The 15,213-nt window shown below is 35.8% G+C and overlaps 1 protein-coding gene across 2 annotated transcripts in view; it reads right to left on the reverse strand.

Annotated features, from left to right (window-relative positions):
* SLC38A12 (solute carrier family 38 member 12) overlaps positions 1–15,213 on the reverse strand; it is a 71,486-nt gene that overhangs the window by 50,435 nt on the left and 5,838 nt on the right. For both annotated transcript variants that reach the window (XM_087709990.1, XM_087709991.1), the window contains exons 3-6: positions 12,792–12,913; positions 7,910–7,991; positions 7,473–7,572; positions 4,246–4,326 (exon numbers count right to left, since the gene is read on the reverse strand). In XM_087709990.1, coding sequence (XP_087566116.1) covers positions 4,246–4,326; positions 7,473–7,572; positions 7,910–7,991; positions 12,792–12,913 — 385 coding nt within the window. The remainder of the gene's footprint in view (positions 1–4,245; positions 4,327–7,472; positions 7,573–7,909; positions 7,992–12,791; positions 12,914–15,213) is intronic.

The raw sequence follows: 15,213 nt of genomic DNA on the forward strand, positions 1-15,213 counted from the left end.
CGGCTGGAGGCGCCAGGACGGTCCTGGCTGTGGGGCGCAGACTCGGTAAAAGCTCTCTTTGGTTCCCTCCTCCTCCCCCTCCTTCCACAGTTTGTGTGACGCTGCCGCCAGGCTGAGATCGGCGTATAACACGCAGGCAGGGTTTAAGCTTCCAATTTTAGTTTTAAAACTGCGTGTTATACGCCGATAAATACGGTATTTTAAAAGCTAATACTTGGATTCTCAGGGAAAAAAACTGAATTAGGAACAGCTGTAATTTAATCAGAGATATACAGTAAAATTAGACTGTCATTTTTCAAATAGTCGATTTAACAGGCCAAGGACAACATATAGGATAAGAGGATTATGAAAGGGCTGCTATTGTTCATTGTTAAAATCAAACCAACTAAATATATTGCTCACTACTTAGATCATTTGATTCCAGACTTGAATGTATATTTAATAATGCTTCTCATAGGAATTTTAGTTCAGTAGATTATAATCTAGTTATTTAAATAGAAAGTAAAACAAAAATGCTCACATTACTCATTCTTTGGGCTACAAAAATGGTTATGCCTTGACTCCTGCTTATGATTTAAGGTAATTCTAAGAACATATTTCTGTTTTAATGTTCTGTATTATTCATTTGACAGACAGAACTTTATTTTGGTTGTTGACTAATAAAAATACTATCAATAAAATGAAAACTATCTTCTAACAACAAGAACTACTATCAACCATTTGTACGAGAAGCTTACACATAATATACCAAAATTTTGCTACTTTTAGATAAATACACTTATCTTCCTTTTTTTTAGATAGTGCAGATAAAAGCTAGGTTCAGGTATTAAAATTTGGTTATTTACAGTTACAATATAATTGAGAAGATTGTGAAAGAAAGCAGCAATTTCTTTTTGATCTTCTACATCTAAGATCCTTTGTCGTAGTATTGATCTAGCGTGATCTAACTATAAGGTTAAGTTTGGCATCACTGGAGAAATTAAACAAAGTTGGTTTCTTTTGGATCACAGTTTCCCAGGAAGTTTTATAGTTTTTTGCAAATGTTAGATAGGTCAGTTCACTAGTTTGAAACTACTGCTTTTTAGGCAATCCTGTGGTTCCCCTGGAGAACATTTTGGCTTCCCTTTCTTAATTCTTCAATTAGTGTTTCATATTATTTTTTGCAATAAAGTTATGGTTATGGTTTTGGTTTGCCATTTGTTTTTTTTAATTAAGGTAAACATTGTGCCAGTTCTGTTTTATAAATAATCATGGGTCTTCATTGATTGATACTTTCATTACTAGACACAAAAAACGGAAGATCAATGGATTTCTCCAGGAGTGGTACATGACATATATGCCTAGAATCCATTACTACAATAAATGATTCCAGAGTCCCTGTTAGAGCAGGCAAAACTATCCTTCAGAGTTAGACACCTTTCATAGAAATCGTCAGAAGACATTCTTTCTCTTTAAGACTACATACCAATTTCCTACAAAGTACAGTTTGAAGCCTTATGTGTCTCAGCTTAAATTGGTAAGATAACAATTTGACAAGCATTGATTCTTATAAGATTACCAAAGGAAATGTGCAGGATATGCAGCGAACACAAAGACGCCCTTTTTTAACAAACCTATAACAGCAATTATAATAGAATATGATATTCTGAAAATCTTACTCTTTGCCTGGACTATATCTTTTTATTCCGGTAGCAAAACTTGCCAGGTTTTAATTGGGCATTACATTAGATATATTCACCGTGACTGCATAAATTTATTTTAGCCTGTTCTAAAACTACCATCACATAGAAAGCAAGGTCAGAAGTCAGCTCTTAAAAGCAAGTAATTGATGTAGTGCTGATTTCATTCACTGAAAAATTATGCAGAATTTCCACAGTTGCAGGAAGCCTGGCAAATGCCAAAGTATGGCAAGGAAAGAGCAAACTGGAAACGATGGATAGTATTTCTGACACCCAATAACCTCCAAGAAAAACTAAGTAAAATCCCTGGTAAGGGAATAGCAGGGAAGACAATGGCAAAACTATGCATTTGAGAAATTTGATTTTTCAGCAGTACAGGTACTCCTCAATTCACAACTATTCGCTTAGAACCATTCGAATTTACAACCACACTGAAAAAAGTGACTTATGACAGTGTGTGCGCTTACAACTGTTGCAACATCCCTACAGTCACATGGTCAAAATTCAGATGCTTGGCAACCAGCACATATTGACGATGGATGCAGTGTAACCAGCGTTGCGTAATCATCATCTGTGGCCTTCCCAGCCGGCTTCCAACAAGCAAGGTCAATGGGGAAGCTAGATTTGCTTAGCGACTACACAATTCATTTAACAACTGCAATGATTCAGTTAACAACAGTGACAAAAAAGGTCAAAAAAGCAAGCATGACTCACTTAACAACCACTTTGCTTAGCAATGGAAATTCTGGTCGCAATTGTTCTCATATATTGAGGACTGCCTGCATTTATTTCTGTTTGTAAAAAGATGCAACTGCATCTAATCCAGACAAAATATATGAATCAGCATAGCAGCAGTCAATTTTAGTCTAGCTGAACAAGAAAACTATAACATTTAGTAAGAGGCAGTTATTCAAACTTTTATATTTTAGAAAAACAAAGAGTCTTATCACTTATGTAAATTATTTAGAATTATCTTGCTTTCTAGATATGTTTGAACTAGAGACACCTTATAGGATTTCCACATTCCTATAGAAAGCAATGCTGCACAGGCGAATAAATATGTACAAATGTCATGGTTCTAGCTTCAGTTTTAGTATGTACATTTTTGCTTCATTTCACTAGACTATCAGAAAATTATGTATTTCTAACCGAACACTATTTAGAGACCATTCAAAACACTACACTGAGTGCACACTAAAATATTTTGCCAATACTGACATCTATAATGTAAAACCTCTATAGACGAGAAGCCAAAAGAAGGAATGGCAGGAAGAGAATTTATTATTCTCCTAGCTAAATTCAGTGCTTGATAATGTATGCCTGGATTTGGAAATCTCTATGATCTTTCCAAAGCGTTCTAATGCAACCAAGTATCTTTCTACAGATCAAAAGAACAGAAAAATCATATGACGCAAATTAGGGCCATCCCTACCTTTGGAGGGGCACTTTTATTTTGCTATAACTGTTCATTTTTGAAAACTTTTCCCTCTGAGAAAGAAAGCTAGTATGCTGCCTATAATAAGTGAAAAAGAGCAGAATAAATTTTGTTTGAACTGTCAACCAAATAAAGCATTTGTTAAAAAAAAATTAACTATGCTTAACCTGCATTCACATATGTGATTTGAGCACCCTCTACTGTGTAAAATTATTCATAGCCAAAATTGAGAATTAATGCTACCATATTATTCCAGAGCTGTATTTCTCCAATGTAAACATCCCTCTAGCCACCCTATCCAAAAAAAAAAAAAAAATCCATGATAAAAGCAAAATCTCAAAATTCATCCCAAGGAAGACATTTAATCACTATGGTATACAGTAAAAAAATGTACTAATGCTGAAAAGGTAACCCTACTTCAAATGAAAGCAAAAATATAGACATGGTGGAATAAAGGTACTCCTACATACAAATAGCAAAAACAAAACATAGTTTTGCATCCCATTTATCCTCATTATCTCACTCTCCTTCATTGCCTACAACTTCATTCATTAACTATTACTTCTTACCAGATAGTTAGATATGGTGTCGAAGAGCCAACTTTGGAAAGGTGGGAAGATAAAGTTAGCCAACACATCTTGACCCTTACTAGCTCACTTTGGATGAAGCTCACTTTGGATGACACTGACCAGAATAATACTTCAACCTTTGCTGTGAATACAAAGCTTAATGAAGAAGAAGCCAAAGGCCCCTGATTCCATACAAAGGCTTATTCAGTCCCAGATCTTGGGAACTATCACTTACATATGTTTGATCTATTTTCCATAACATATGTATGGATAATGTAGATGTTCTTAGCCAGGCCATCACCAATAAAACTTATACTTAGGAGGAAATTGAGGGAGGAAAAGGAAAGGGGGAAAGGCGGGGATAGAAGGAAATTGAAAGCTTTTTGGCAATAATTTAGCAGTACTTCATTTTCTGTATTAAGTGTTTCCTAGTTTGTGTTTACTTGTAAGTATTCCACAAATAAAAACTGTAAGCATGTTTTAGGAAATGAACCAGATAAGGTTTAAATAAAAACTCAAAAAACATATCCGAAATATAAAACAGGGCCTTAAAAATAGTTACCTTTGTTGAAGAACATGGAGGCCATCTGACCCATTTCTACCCTTTCTGTGATTTCAAAAATATTAGGTGCTCCTCGTCTCTCTGAAAATTAGAAGGAATATTTTAGACCCATAATAAGTCCACGCTATTCATGTTATAAACCATTTCCTTCACAAGTAAGTCCTCAATTTACAACTATGTGTTTAACAATTATTAAAAATTACAATAACACTGAATAAATGACTTATGGCCGATCCTCACACTTATGACCATCAAAGTGTCCCCATAACCACCTGATCAATAACCACCTGGCACCCAGCATGTATTTACAATGGTTGCAGTGTCCTGGGGTCACATGTTCACCATCTGTGATTCTTCCAGCCAGCTTCCAACAACCAAAGTCAATGGGAAAAGGGGGATTTGCTTAACAACAATGTGACTCCCTTAACAACCGCAGTGATTCACTTAACTGCAGCTAAAAAGGTCTTAATATTGGACACGACTCATTTAACAACTGCCTTGCTTAGCAATGGAAATTCTGATCCCAATTGTGGTCATATGTCGAGGACTACCTGTATCTTGTTTATGAGGTACCAATACCATGTTTCCCAAAAAATAAGACAGGGCTTATTTTCTTTTGATCCTTGAAATAAGCACTTGGCCTTATTTTCAGGGAGGTCTCATTATTTTTGAGGTGCAGGAGGCAGTGAGTGTGGTCACCTCACGGCTGCTGTTGTGTTTCAATATTTTTGGGAGGACTTATTTTAGCACATGCGTTCAAAAGTCCAACTGGGCTTATTATCCAATGAGGTCTTATTTTCAGGGAAACAGGGTAGGCATATATACATATAATAAAAAGAAAGAAACGTTACAATAGAGGCATATTTTTAAAACTCATTTTAAACTGCTTTGTAGTTAAATTTCTCAATCTTCTCTTGTTTTTCATCCTTTAAATGATTCCTTTGGTTGTACTACTGAGTAATGTATATGATTAATTATGGGGCAGAATTAAGAAAAAAAGTGTCTCCTTCTTCCCTCTCTGAAGGAGAACAGCTGCTTAAATAGGCTGAAAGATTTGGTTGATGACCCAAAAGATTAAGTAACGGGGGGGGAGCTATGTTCACCATTTTATAAACATTTTCCCCATGGTTTATGAAGGTAAACGTGCAAAACATTGAAAGATAAGTTTATTCTAATAATAAGGTTACATATATTTCTGATTGTTGTTATTCACTTTAATTACACAAAATGAGTGGTTAATAAGCCAATCAAATTTAAAGAAGTAGAATATGATAAAGTTGAATATGATACAGTTGGGAACCTACTAAATATGATACTGTACTTAAGCTTGATAAGAAATGGAGTAAAAAGTTCATATCCTAATTTTAAATAGTGAACTGACCAATCATTGATATTGATGCAACAGAGCAGTTACTTTCATATATATATATGTGTGTGTGTGTGTGTGTGTGTGTGTGTGTGTGTGTGTGTGTGTGTTAGTGTGTGTGTGTGTTGTATTTGTGCTGATAAATAAATAAAGGGAGACTAACAAAGGCAACAGTAAAAATATTGGGTTTCTGTCTGGATGGTCTCCTATGACGAGCCAATGGACAGAGAATGGAAGCAATAAACTTCCTCCCATATTTGGGCATACCAGGGGTTGTGACTTTATATATATATGTATGTATGTATGTATGTATGTATGTATGTATGTATAATGTATATGTATATGATGTATATGCATATGATGTATATGCATATGTATATATGTATATATGTATGTATGTGTATGTATGTGCGTGTATGTGTGTGTATGTATGTATGTATGTATGTATATATGTATATATGTATGTGTATATATATATATATATATATATATATATATATATATATATATATACATATATATATATATGTTATATTTATGCTGATAAATAAATAAAGGGAGACTAGTATAGATCTATTTCAAGCTATTTAGCTCTCATCAGCTAGCCATACCCATGTTTGGGAATCGAACCTGTGCTCCATTGCCTCCCAGGCAGGGGAGTATATATACACACACACACACACACACACACACACGATTTTTACAACCCCCGGTATGCCCAAATATGGGAGGAAGATCACTACTTCCATTCTCTGTCCTTTGGCTCGTCACAAGAGACCATCCAGGCAGAAACCCAATATTTTTACTGTTGCCTTTTTGTTACATTTTGTTGTATTTGTGCTGATAAATAAATAAAGGGAGACTAGTATAGATCTATTTCAAGCTATTTAGCTCTCATCAGCTAGCCATACCCTTACTGGGATTTGAACCTGGGCTAGCTGATGAGAGCTAAATAGCTTGAAATAGATCTATACTAGTCTCCCTTTATTTATTTATCAGCACAAATACAACTGTATGTATGTATGTGTGTGTGTGTGTGTGTATATATATATATATATATATATATATATATATATATATATATATATATATATATATATATATATATATATATATATATATACATACATACATACATACATACATACATACATACATACATACATACATACATACATACATACATATATATATATATATATATATATATATATTCCATTTAGAATACATTTATCTGGGTCACTTATATAGAAGTAGTATCAATAAAAAGAAAACTATAACCAGGAAGAGACAAAAGAGAAATTCCCAATCTTGATGTGATCTTCTGTTCTAATGCTTTTGAAGGGCTTGGTAACCAGATTATCAGGGAACCTGGCCTCATAATGTTGTGGATTAATGCTTATCTTCTGCAATAAAACCACCTTCATTCATTATTTAGGGATGGACAAGCAGGGAGATCTGGCGTGTATTACTGAAACCAATGAGGATGGGGATGTTGTTTGTTCTGAGAGTTATCCAATTATGTATCCAACATTGCAAAGAAGGACAAAATATGTATATTACAAGGACACCATTGTTGCAAGCAATGTGGCCTGGAATCAAGAAAAATATTTTTTAAATATGCATTTTGGTCAGCTGCAAAAAAAGAGCAAGCTTTTGACTTAGATAAACTATTTTTTTCAATTAAAATATGGTTTGCAAAGTATTACTAATGTTTGATTTCCTGATACACTTGTATTATTTACAGAAAGTGTAAATAAAGAATGGGGATCTTTTTTCACTTGCCTTTGGCAAAGAACTGTAGAGAGAGATTGATTCTTACATGTTATCAAGATGAAAGTAGAATCAGCTAGATACTTACGCACAGATAGAATAGGCCGTGTTTCTGATCGTTCATAGACATCTGGGAGAACTTCACTATCAGAAACTTCAGATGAAGAATCATCATCATTATCATCTTCCTAGAAGAGTAAGACATTAAGCTAGATCTCAAAAATGAAGAATTATTGTAGAATTCTAAGTAAAAAAAAATTAAGTACTAAATTAAAAACACATTTACTGGAAAAATAGCAAAACTGTTTAGCTATGGGGTCTTTAAGATGCTTAGAATTCCAGTTCCCCTATCATACTGAATATCCAATTTAGTGAGAGAAAAGAATGCTGTTTACAAAAAAAATTGCAGAATGGTAGGGAATTTATTGCTGTATTTTAAGGGCAGGCACAAGAGCAATATTAAAAGTTTCCTACTACGTAACAGTATGATTGGAGAGATATCAGATTAAGACATGCCACACAAACCTTGTGCTTTTCCATTCTCTTTAAGTGAAGCTGAGCATTAGCTGCAGCCATGGCCTCCATTACAAAAGTTGTCGTCATGTAGCTATAAGAGAATTAGAAAATGTCAGTTATTTTAAAACAGAAATGATTCACAATATTCCATTTATATTAACACGTTCATTTTCAAGCTCTATTCTGAGAAGTTTTCAGACAATGTTGAATATTGAAAGCAAAGTTAGATATGATGCGGGCAGCCAACTTTTTTCCCAAAATTCCTTTGTATAAAGCAGGGGTGGGACTTTAATTTTTACACCTTGGTATCAGTTGTGATTTGGAGAACTCAAGTTAGTTTGTCTTCTAATTCTTAGCTTCCCTTGACACTTTGCTTTTCTCCCAGCCAGCTTCAATGATAGGAGTCAAATGGCAAAGCTTAATAAAATTAACCGGATTAAAATATTGTAGATGGATGGAAAAGACACATTTGGAACACGCAATGTTACGTATTTGTGACAGATTTTATTCCAACATTTTCAAAGAACTACAAAACTGAAATTAAAGATAGGATAGGTATCCCCCCCCCTTGTTCAATTTTGTCCAGTTGCCTGGATAAGTCCTTGAAGTTTTTTTGGCAAGGTTTTTCAGAAGTTTGCCATTGTCTATTTTCTAGGATTGAAAGAAAGTGACTGGGCCAAAGTCACCCAGCTGGCTTTATACAAAGACAGGACTAAAACTCATGATGTAGCCTGATACCTTAACCACTATGCCAAATTGGCTCTCTTTCATAGATTTTTATTACATCATTGACTTTATTATTTAGTCAGATAGCAGTTGTATCACAGAAACAGTAGATAATAACCATTGGGACAATTCATGTATTTATGCCATTCTTTACAGAAAAGACTAGAACAGCAATAGTTAGATTATATGGATATACCAGGGCTGGTCTTACACATCATATTAAGTAATAAATGTGGCAGGTTTGAGCTACCAATTACACTTTAGTATATATAAATCAGGTTATATTTATTTTACAAACCATAATTTAAAAAATCCTAATTTACCATAGTATATGGAAATAGATCAGTGGTTCACATACAATGATATGCATTAGGGATTGAAAATACTTTTTAAGATCTACTAAGACAATAACTGGGAGTAAGTGATCCTTTAATTAAGAGATCAATGTTACAATTTGATTTGTTGAGCTTTCACCCATTTAGGTAGTTATTTTGTTTCTTATTTTTAGCAAAAATGAGCAAAGGATAAAATAATGTAATTCTCAAAAATAATATTTTCCTGCTGTACAATTTGAACTAATTTACAAAAATTGAATGAGAAATCATTTCTGCTATAATTAATACATATTTTATGTATATGTATGTGTGTGTGTATACATACACACACACACACACAAACATTCCCAGAGGCCTAAAAAACAATTCCCCCTAAGGGCTTCTCACTATATAAAACATATTTCAGGGATATCACAGATTCAGAAGTGTTTATACAGAAATGAAAATATCAGAGTAATACTGCAGGAAACATTTTCAAATTGACAGTAATAAGAAAAATTTGAAGGACAATACAATACAAATAGAACAAATAATTACAAATTGGAACAGAACCTATCAATACAAAGAAATGAACAGGAAGAGAAATCAAAGCACAAGGTAGGAAACTATAGATAAGCCTTAAAGTTTTAAAATAATCTCTTTTACAAAGCTCAGAAGCAATCTGTAAAGATTTGTGTTTTCCATCCAAGGAAACCAGCACTTTTTCAATGCCTTCACTAGTAATTTATAAGATTAATTTGCAAACAACATGGTCTCAACTGAGGGAGAAAGAATACAAGAAAATCTGTTTAAGAAAATACTTTTACAATGGAAGGTAATGATGCTCACAGTAGAACAATTAAATGTAGGTAAATAATTAGTTGCAGTTATCTAACAAATCCACAAATTTAAACAGACCATTAATGACCACAGTGTATAGAAAGCATTTAAGAAGGGAACTAGGTCATTTTTTTATTTACATCTTTTTTGTGTGCATGGTACAGAACAAATTCTTGCATGTTCTGTGTACTTTTAAAGTTCATTCAGAGGTATAAAACTGATCCATTACCATTAATTCTCTATACTTAAGGCAAACATTAATGGGAGAGATTAAATCTATTTTTTTATTCTGCACAACATACAATCTTTGTCTCCCTACTCCGCTCCAGGGGACATTACTGGTCAGGGTAGGGAGAAGAACCATATCATCTAGACCAGGTCCTGGACAGCTAATAATCAGGCCCCACAAGGTAATAAAAAATTGAAAAATAAAGTAAATTTATTATTTATGTATATTAACTATGTTATATATATTTACATGCAGTCCAATGCAATTCCTCTTCACTCAATAAGGCCCAGGCAAACCAAAAGGTTGGGCAACCATGATCTAGAGCAGGGGTGTCAAACTCAAGGTCCATTGGCCAGATCTGACCTGTGAAACAGCAAAGGAAAGGCCCATGGTGCCTTGGCCCACCCAGGTCAACTGGGCACTGATCTACAACCCGGTGGTGGCCATCCGGGCCAGAAAGTGGCCAGCCTTAGATCCGCGGGCTGCCCCCACCCCACTGGCACGCAAACAAGAGGCAGCGAGATGCACGGGGCCTGGCGTCCCTGGGGACCATCTTATCCTGCAGGCTGACTGTATTCGGAGTGCCTCCCTTTCACCCAGTAAGCCAGCCCCTGCCTGCATACGTCGCCGCTTGAGCAGGGAGGACAAGAAGGAGAACAGCAGGTGAGGTTTTATGCCAGCCGGCCGGCCAGACAAGAAGTAGGTCAGGTGGGACTGACTGGCTGGGGTGGGGATCATGGCTGCTCAGGTGTGTTGTGAATTTCTTATGTTTCTCTTTTTCCAAGATCTCATCCAATTCCAACTCTCCCTCCTCTTTTCCCATTCACTTTTCCTTCATTATTTTGGTTTCATGATTTAATTCTCATTCATTCTCTCTATGAGACTAAACCGTCTGAATGGACTTCTTTTGTTCTAGGCAGTCATTTTTCTACATTCAGGCATCACTATACATTCTTGACTGTATCTCTTCTTTCCATTGCAACTCAATGTTTTCTTGTTTTACCATAGATACTTTTAAGCAATGCATTTGCACTGCATTTAGTTTTCACAGCGAGATCTGTAACCTCCTTGCTTTACAAGAGTTATTTTAAATAGCAATAGCACTTAGACTTTTATACCACTCCTTATACTTTATAGCACTCTCTGAGTGGGTTGCAAAGTCAACATATTGCCTTTAAAAATCTGAGTCCTCATTTCCACCCTCAGAAGGGTGGAAGGCTGAGTCAACCTTAAGTCCGCCAGGATCGAACTCCAGCCTGTGGGCAGAGTTTGCCAGTAATACTGCATTCTAACTACTGTACCACCAGGGCTCAGGAGAAATGAACTAAACTTTCAATGTATGCATTAGGCAAAGATAGACATGGAACTTTAGTTATGAAACATAATTTAGAAAAGACAATCTGATTGCAGCAAATTAATTTTCATTGAAACAATTATTACTGGATATACTACATGTGTAAAATAGAATTTTCTACATTTATTAGACCACAGGTGTCAAACTTGATTGTGTCACATGATGTATCGTGACGTATTGAGACATTTTTTGCCTTTGCAAAGCTGGGGTGGGCTTGGCCTGCGCATGACTCATCTGGCCCACAGGCCGCCAATTTGACAGGCCTGTATTAGACTATTCAGAAAACACTTCTTCTATGATATTCAGTATATAATAATTCAATTCACCAACAAATTCCTAAGCTATCTTCATGTGTTAGTTGCCTAACAAACTGAAGACATTCAGCTTCCATTAACTTTAACAATAGCAGCTAAGTAAACAACCCAATAAAGCATTAGAAGTGCCTATGTAACAGTATAAAAAGAATAGCATTAAAATAGGATACATTTGTTCAAAGAGTATTGTTCATAAAATTTAGGAATGGCATCTAATTTTCAGGGCAATTATATTTTCATATAGTTCCAGGTGGTGAAACATTAGTAGGTCTAGGCTGAAAAAAAACAGGTCACACAGAACACCAGGAAATTTCAAGGATATAGATTAAACTGAGATATTTTTAAAGGCAGTAATAACAAAGAAAATAGATGTATCTATGTAATTACTAAGAATAAAACTTGACACAGGAAATAATTTATTTTTTTAAAAAATTGTATCATTATACTTAAAATAAGTGTGTATTGAGTGTGTATGAGCCACAATGGCACAGTGGTTAGAGTGCAGTACTGCAAGCTACTTCTGCTGACTGCCAGTTGCTGCAATTTGGCAGATTGAATCTCACCAGGCTCAAGGTTGACCTCAGCCTTCCATTCTTTTGAGGTGGGTAAAATGGGGATCCAGATTGTTGGGGGAAATATACTGACTCTGCAAATTGCTTAGAGAGGGCTGTAAAGCACTGTGAAGTGGTATGTAAGTCTAAGTACTATTGCTATTATTATTTACTGTGCTATTTCAATTTGCCAAAAATCAATTAAAACTTTTGGCAGCAAAAGTAGGTCAAAAGACACGGTTTCTTATTTCTTCCACTGTGATCCCCAATTCCATTCTGTGGGTCATGTCACTGTTGCTCAGGTCTTTTACCAGCTCAACTTTTTTAACCTTAGTTTTCAAGATGTGATTCCAGTGGGTCCAAAGATGCTGCTGAATTTGATTTACAGAACTATGTTAAGTTAAAGCAGCATATTTTATGTTGACCCTACTTGCTGGTGACCATGCTGAAAATATACAACAAAGAAAGTTGGTGTTCAATGAGCTGCAGCTAATCCCAGGTATATCTCTACATACCTCTTGTTTTAGCCAACTTAACAGAAGTAACATGTAGCAAAATCTTACCTCATAAATCCCAAGAACATTATTAGAATAAGGCTGACAAGCCAACCAGCAGCAGCAAAGGCCTTTGGCATAGTTAGAGCTCCTGTGCCAACTATGAGGTTGAACATATAAATCAAGCCAACCTGCAATGAAAGAACAGAAACATTTAATAGAAACTATTTAAATTAGTTCCACCTTTGGACAAATTGGGTATACAATATACAGTTCCAATCTCCACATGAGCAATCCAAACTCAGGTATTATGACTATGTGATTTCAGAAGTCTAACTGCCCAATGAAAATAATCTTTGTTAGTTCATATTAACTGTTCCAGTAATAATATTGCTTTATGATATGAAGGGTTCTTTTCCTCAACCCATGGAGGCGGTTCATTTGGCATAGTATAAGCCTGCAAAGAAATGTCTCAGTCAATGACTTTGCCAAATGCATCTCATGTGCTTAATGGGGCCAGTAGAGCAGTGGGTGGAACTAAATAAGGTCACCATGGTCAAAGCAATCTAAATCTGGCTTGCTACCATCTGTTCCTACCTATCCAGAACTTCCTACTTGCATTAATTCTCATCATGTTCCTGCAAGACATAAAAATATCCTTAAAATTAACCAAGGGTTTCCTATGAAATTTATCTAGCAATATATTACTTTTCATTGGTATAACATATCACTATCTTTTTCTTCTTCCATAATTCTCTGCGAGGTGGATTTATTTCTTGAAGCCTGGTCTGCCTACATCTTTGGTAATCTTGTGTTCCATCTTTTCTAGAACCTACACTTCTTCAGCAGCCAAAACTGCTTAAATCCGATTTGGTTTGCCAACTATCTTTGGCTCCTTTTTCCAAGTTCAGCAACTTCCTTTCAGGCAGCTTCCTAGCCTATTTCACCTTCCTTTCCCTCTTTATATATGTGAAAACCTTAAATTTGTTTCACTATCAGCATTTCCCAAATAGAGTTTAACAACTTGAAGTACAGTTCATGTGCTGGGAGACAATTGACAAAATGGCAAAGAATACTGGATTACTCCATTTTGTTATACTCCTGTAAAAGCTCTTTTGCACATTATAAGGAAGCATTCGTACTAAGTTCTGAAATAAATCAATAAATTCTCAAGTGAGCTACCTACCCAGATAGTGCTGGCTTTGGAAACCATTGCACAAAAAGCACCCAAAAGTACAGTACAAAGAGAATTAGTCTGGCAGAAAGCCAATTCTGAGCAAGAAATTCATACAGTATACTAAACGTAGAACACTTCCTAAAAGCACAAGATAATGGCAGAAAAAAAGCCAAATCCTGTAAAATTTACCATACCTATCAGAATTGTAGGAAACACAAAAGGGGGGGAAAGAAGGGGAAAATAAAAGAAAGTATCACTGTTGCCTTCAACTGCTTTATTAGAAATTCTGTATATAAAGCAGCTCTCTCTATAGAACTCCTATCTTCACTGTCAAAGTACATTTATTTCTGGATCTACAATATATGAATAAAATGAACCAAGAGCACAAAATAGCATAGGATTTCTGGCATAAGTTTAAACAATAGCCTTCAAAGACTGTATAATAATAATAATATATAAACATCATGCTCTTTCTGGGAGAACAAGATCCTTGTGTTCTGATCAGCATCTGATCAGCAAATGCATCTTTTAACTGGATCACAACATGTAATGCAATTTGTAATTTAACATTACAATGATCTGGCTTTATTTGGAAAACTTACTCTCCTATGAACTAAGTAATCTAGAAAGTGCTGTAACCACCTCTTCTTGGGATTGATGGACAGTTGAGAAAAAAAGTAAAAGAATTTTATAACTTCAGTGAGTATGAACAAAGATGGAAAGTATGAACAAAGATGGAAAGCTGTGGCAATACCTACAACAGATAAATAGTTGGTGAAGATGACAAAACTTGCTGAGATCGCCAAACTGATTTGTTTGATCAGAGAAAATGCAATCTGGAAAGTTTATTACTGGAAACCTTTTATCAACATTTTTGTATAAAACAGAAAAAATGAATTTATGAGTTATGATTTTGATGGTTAGATAAGATACATCAGATACAGTGACGTGCGGTGACGGTTACCGTTGGTGAGGCAAGACTGCAGCAACGGTGAGAAGCAACGTCCCCGGCACTGTGTCCAACAGGCGTCTTGCATTTATGGCGGACATAAACGCGAGACGCCTGTCGGACACAGTGGCGGGGGTGTTGCTTCTCGCCGCCGTCACACTCCACCGCCTTGCCCCCCACCTCCTCCGATGAACAATCCTGCAGCCAGCCCACCCACCCCTCGCCCGACCTGCTCCCTGCCTGGACTCACCAGTCTTCTCCTCCTCCTCCTCCTCCTCGTCCCTGCTCAGTGCTGGGCTGGCTACAGGCCGGGGCATCAGGATTGTTTGTATGAGGAGGCAGGGGGGGCAAGGCGGTGGAGCGCG

The sequence above is a fragment of the Thamnophis sirtalis genome, unplaced genomic scaffold, assembly GCF_051295495.1.
Source record: "Thamnophis sirtalis isolate CommonGarterSnake01/CBP01778 unplaced genomic scaffold, rThaSir2_p1.2 scaffold_3, whole genome shotgun sequence".
NCBI classification, from domain to species: Eukaryota; Metazoa; Chordata; class Lepidosauria; order Squamata; family Natricidae; genus Thamnophis; species Thamnophis sirtalis.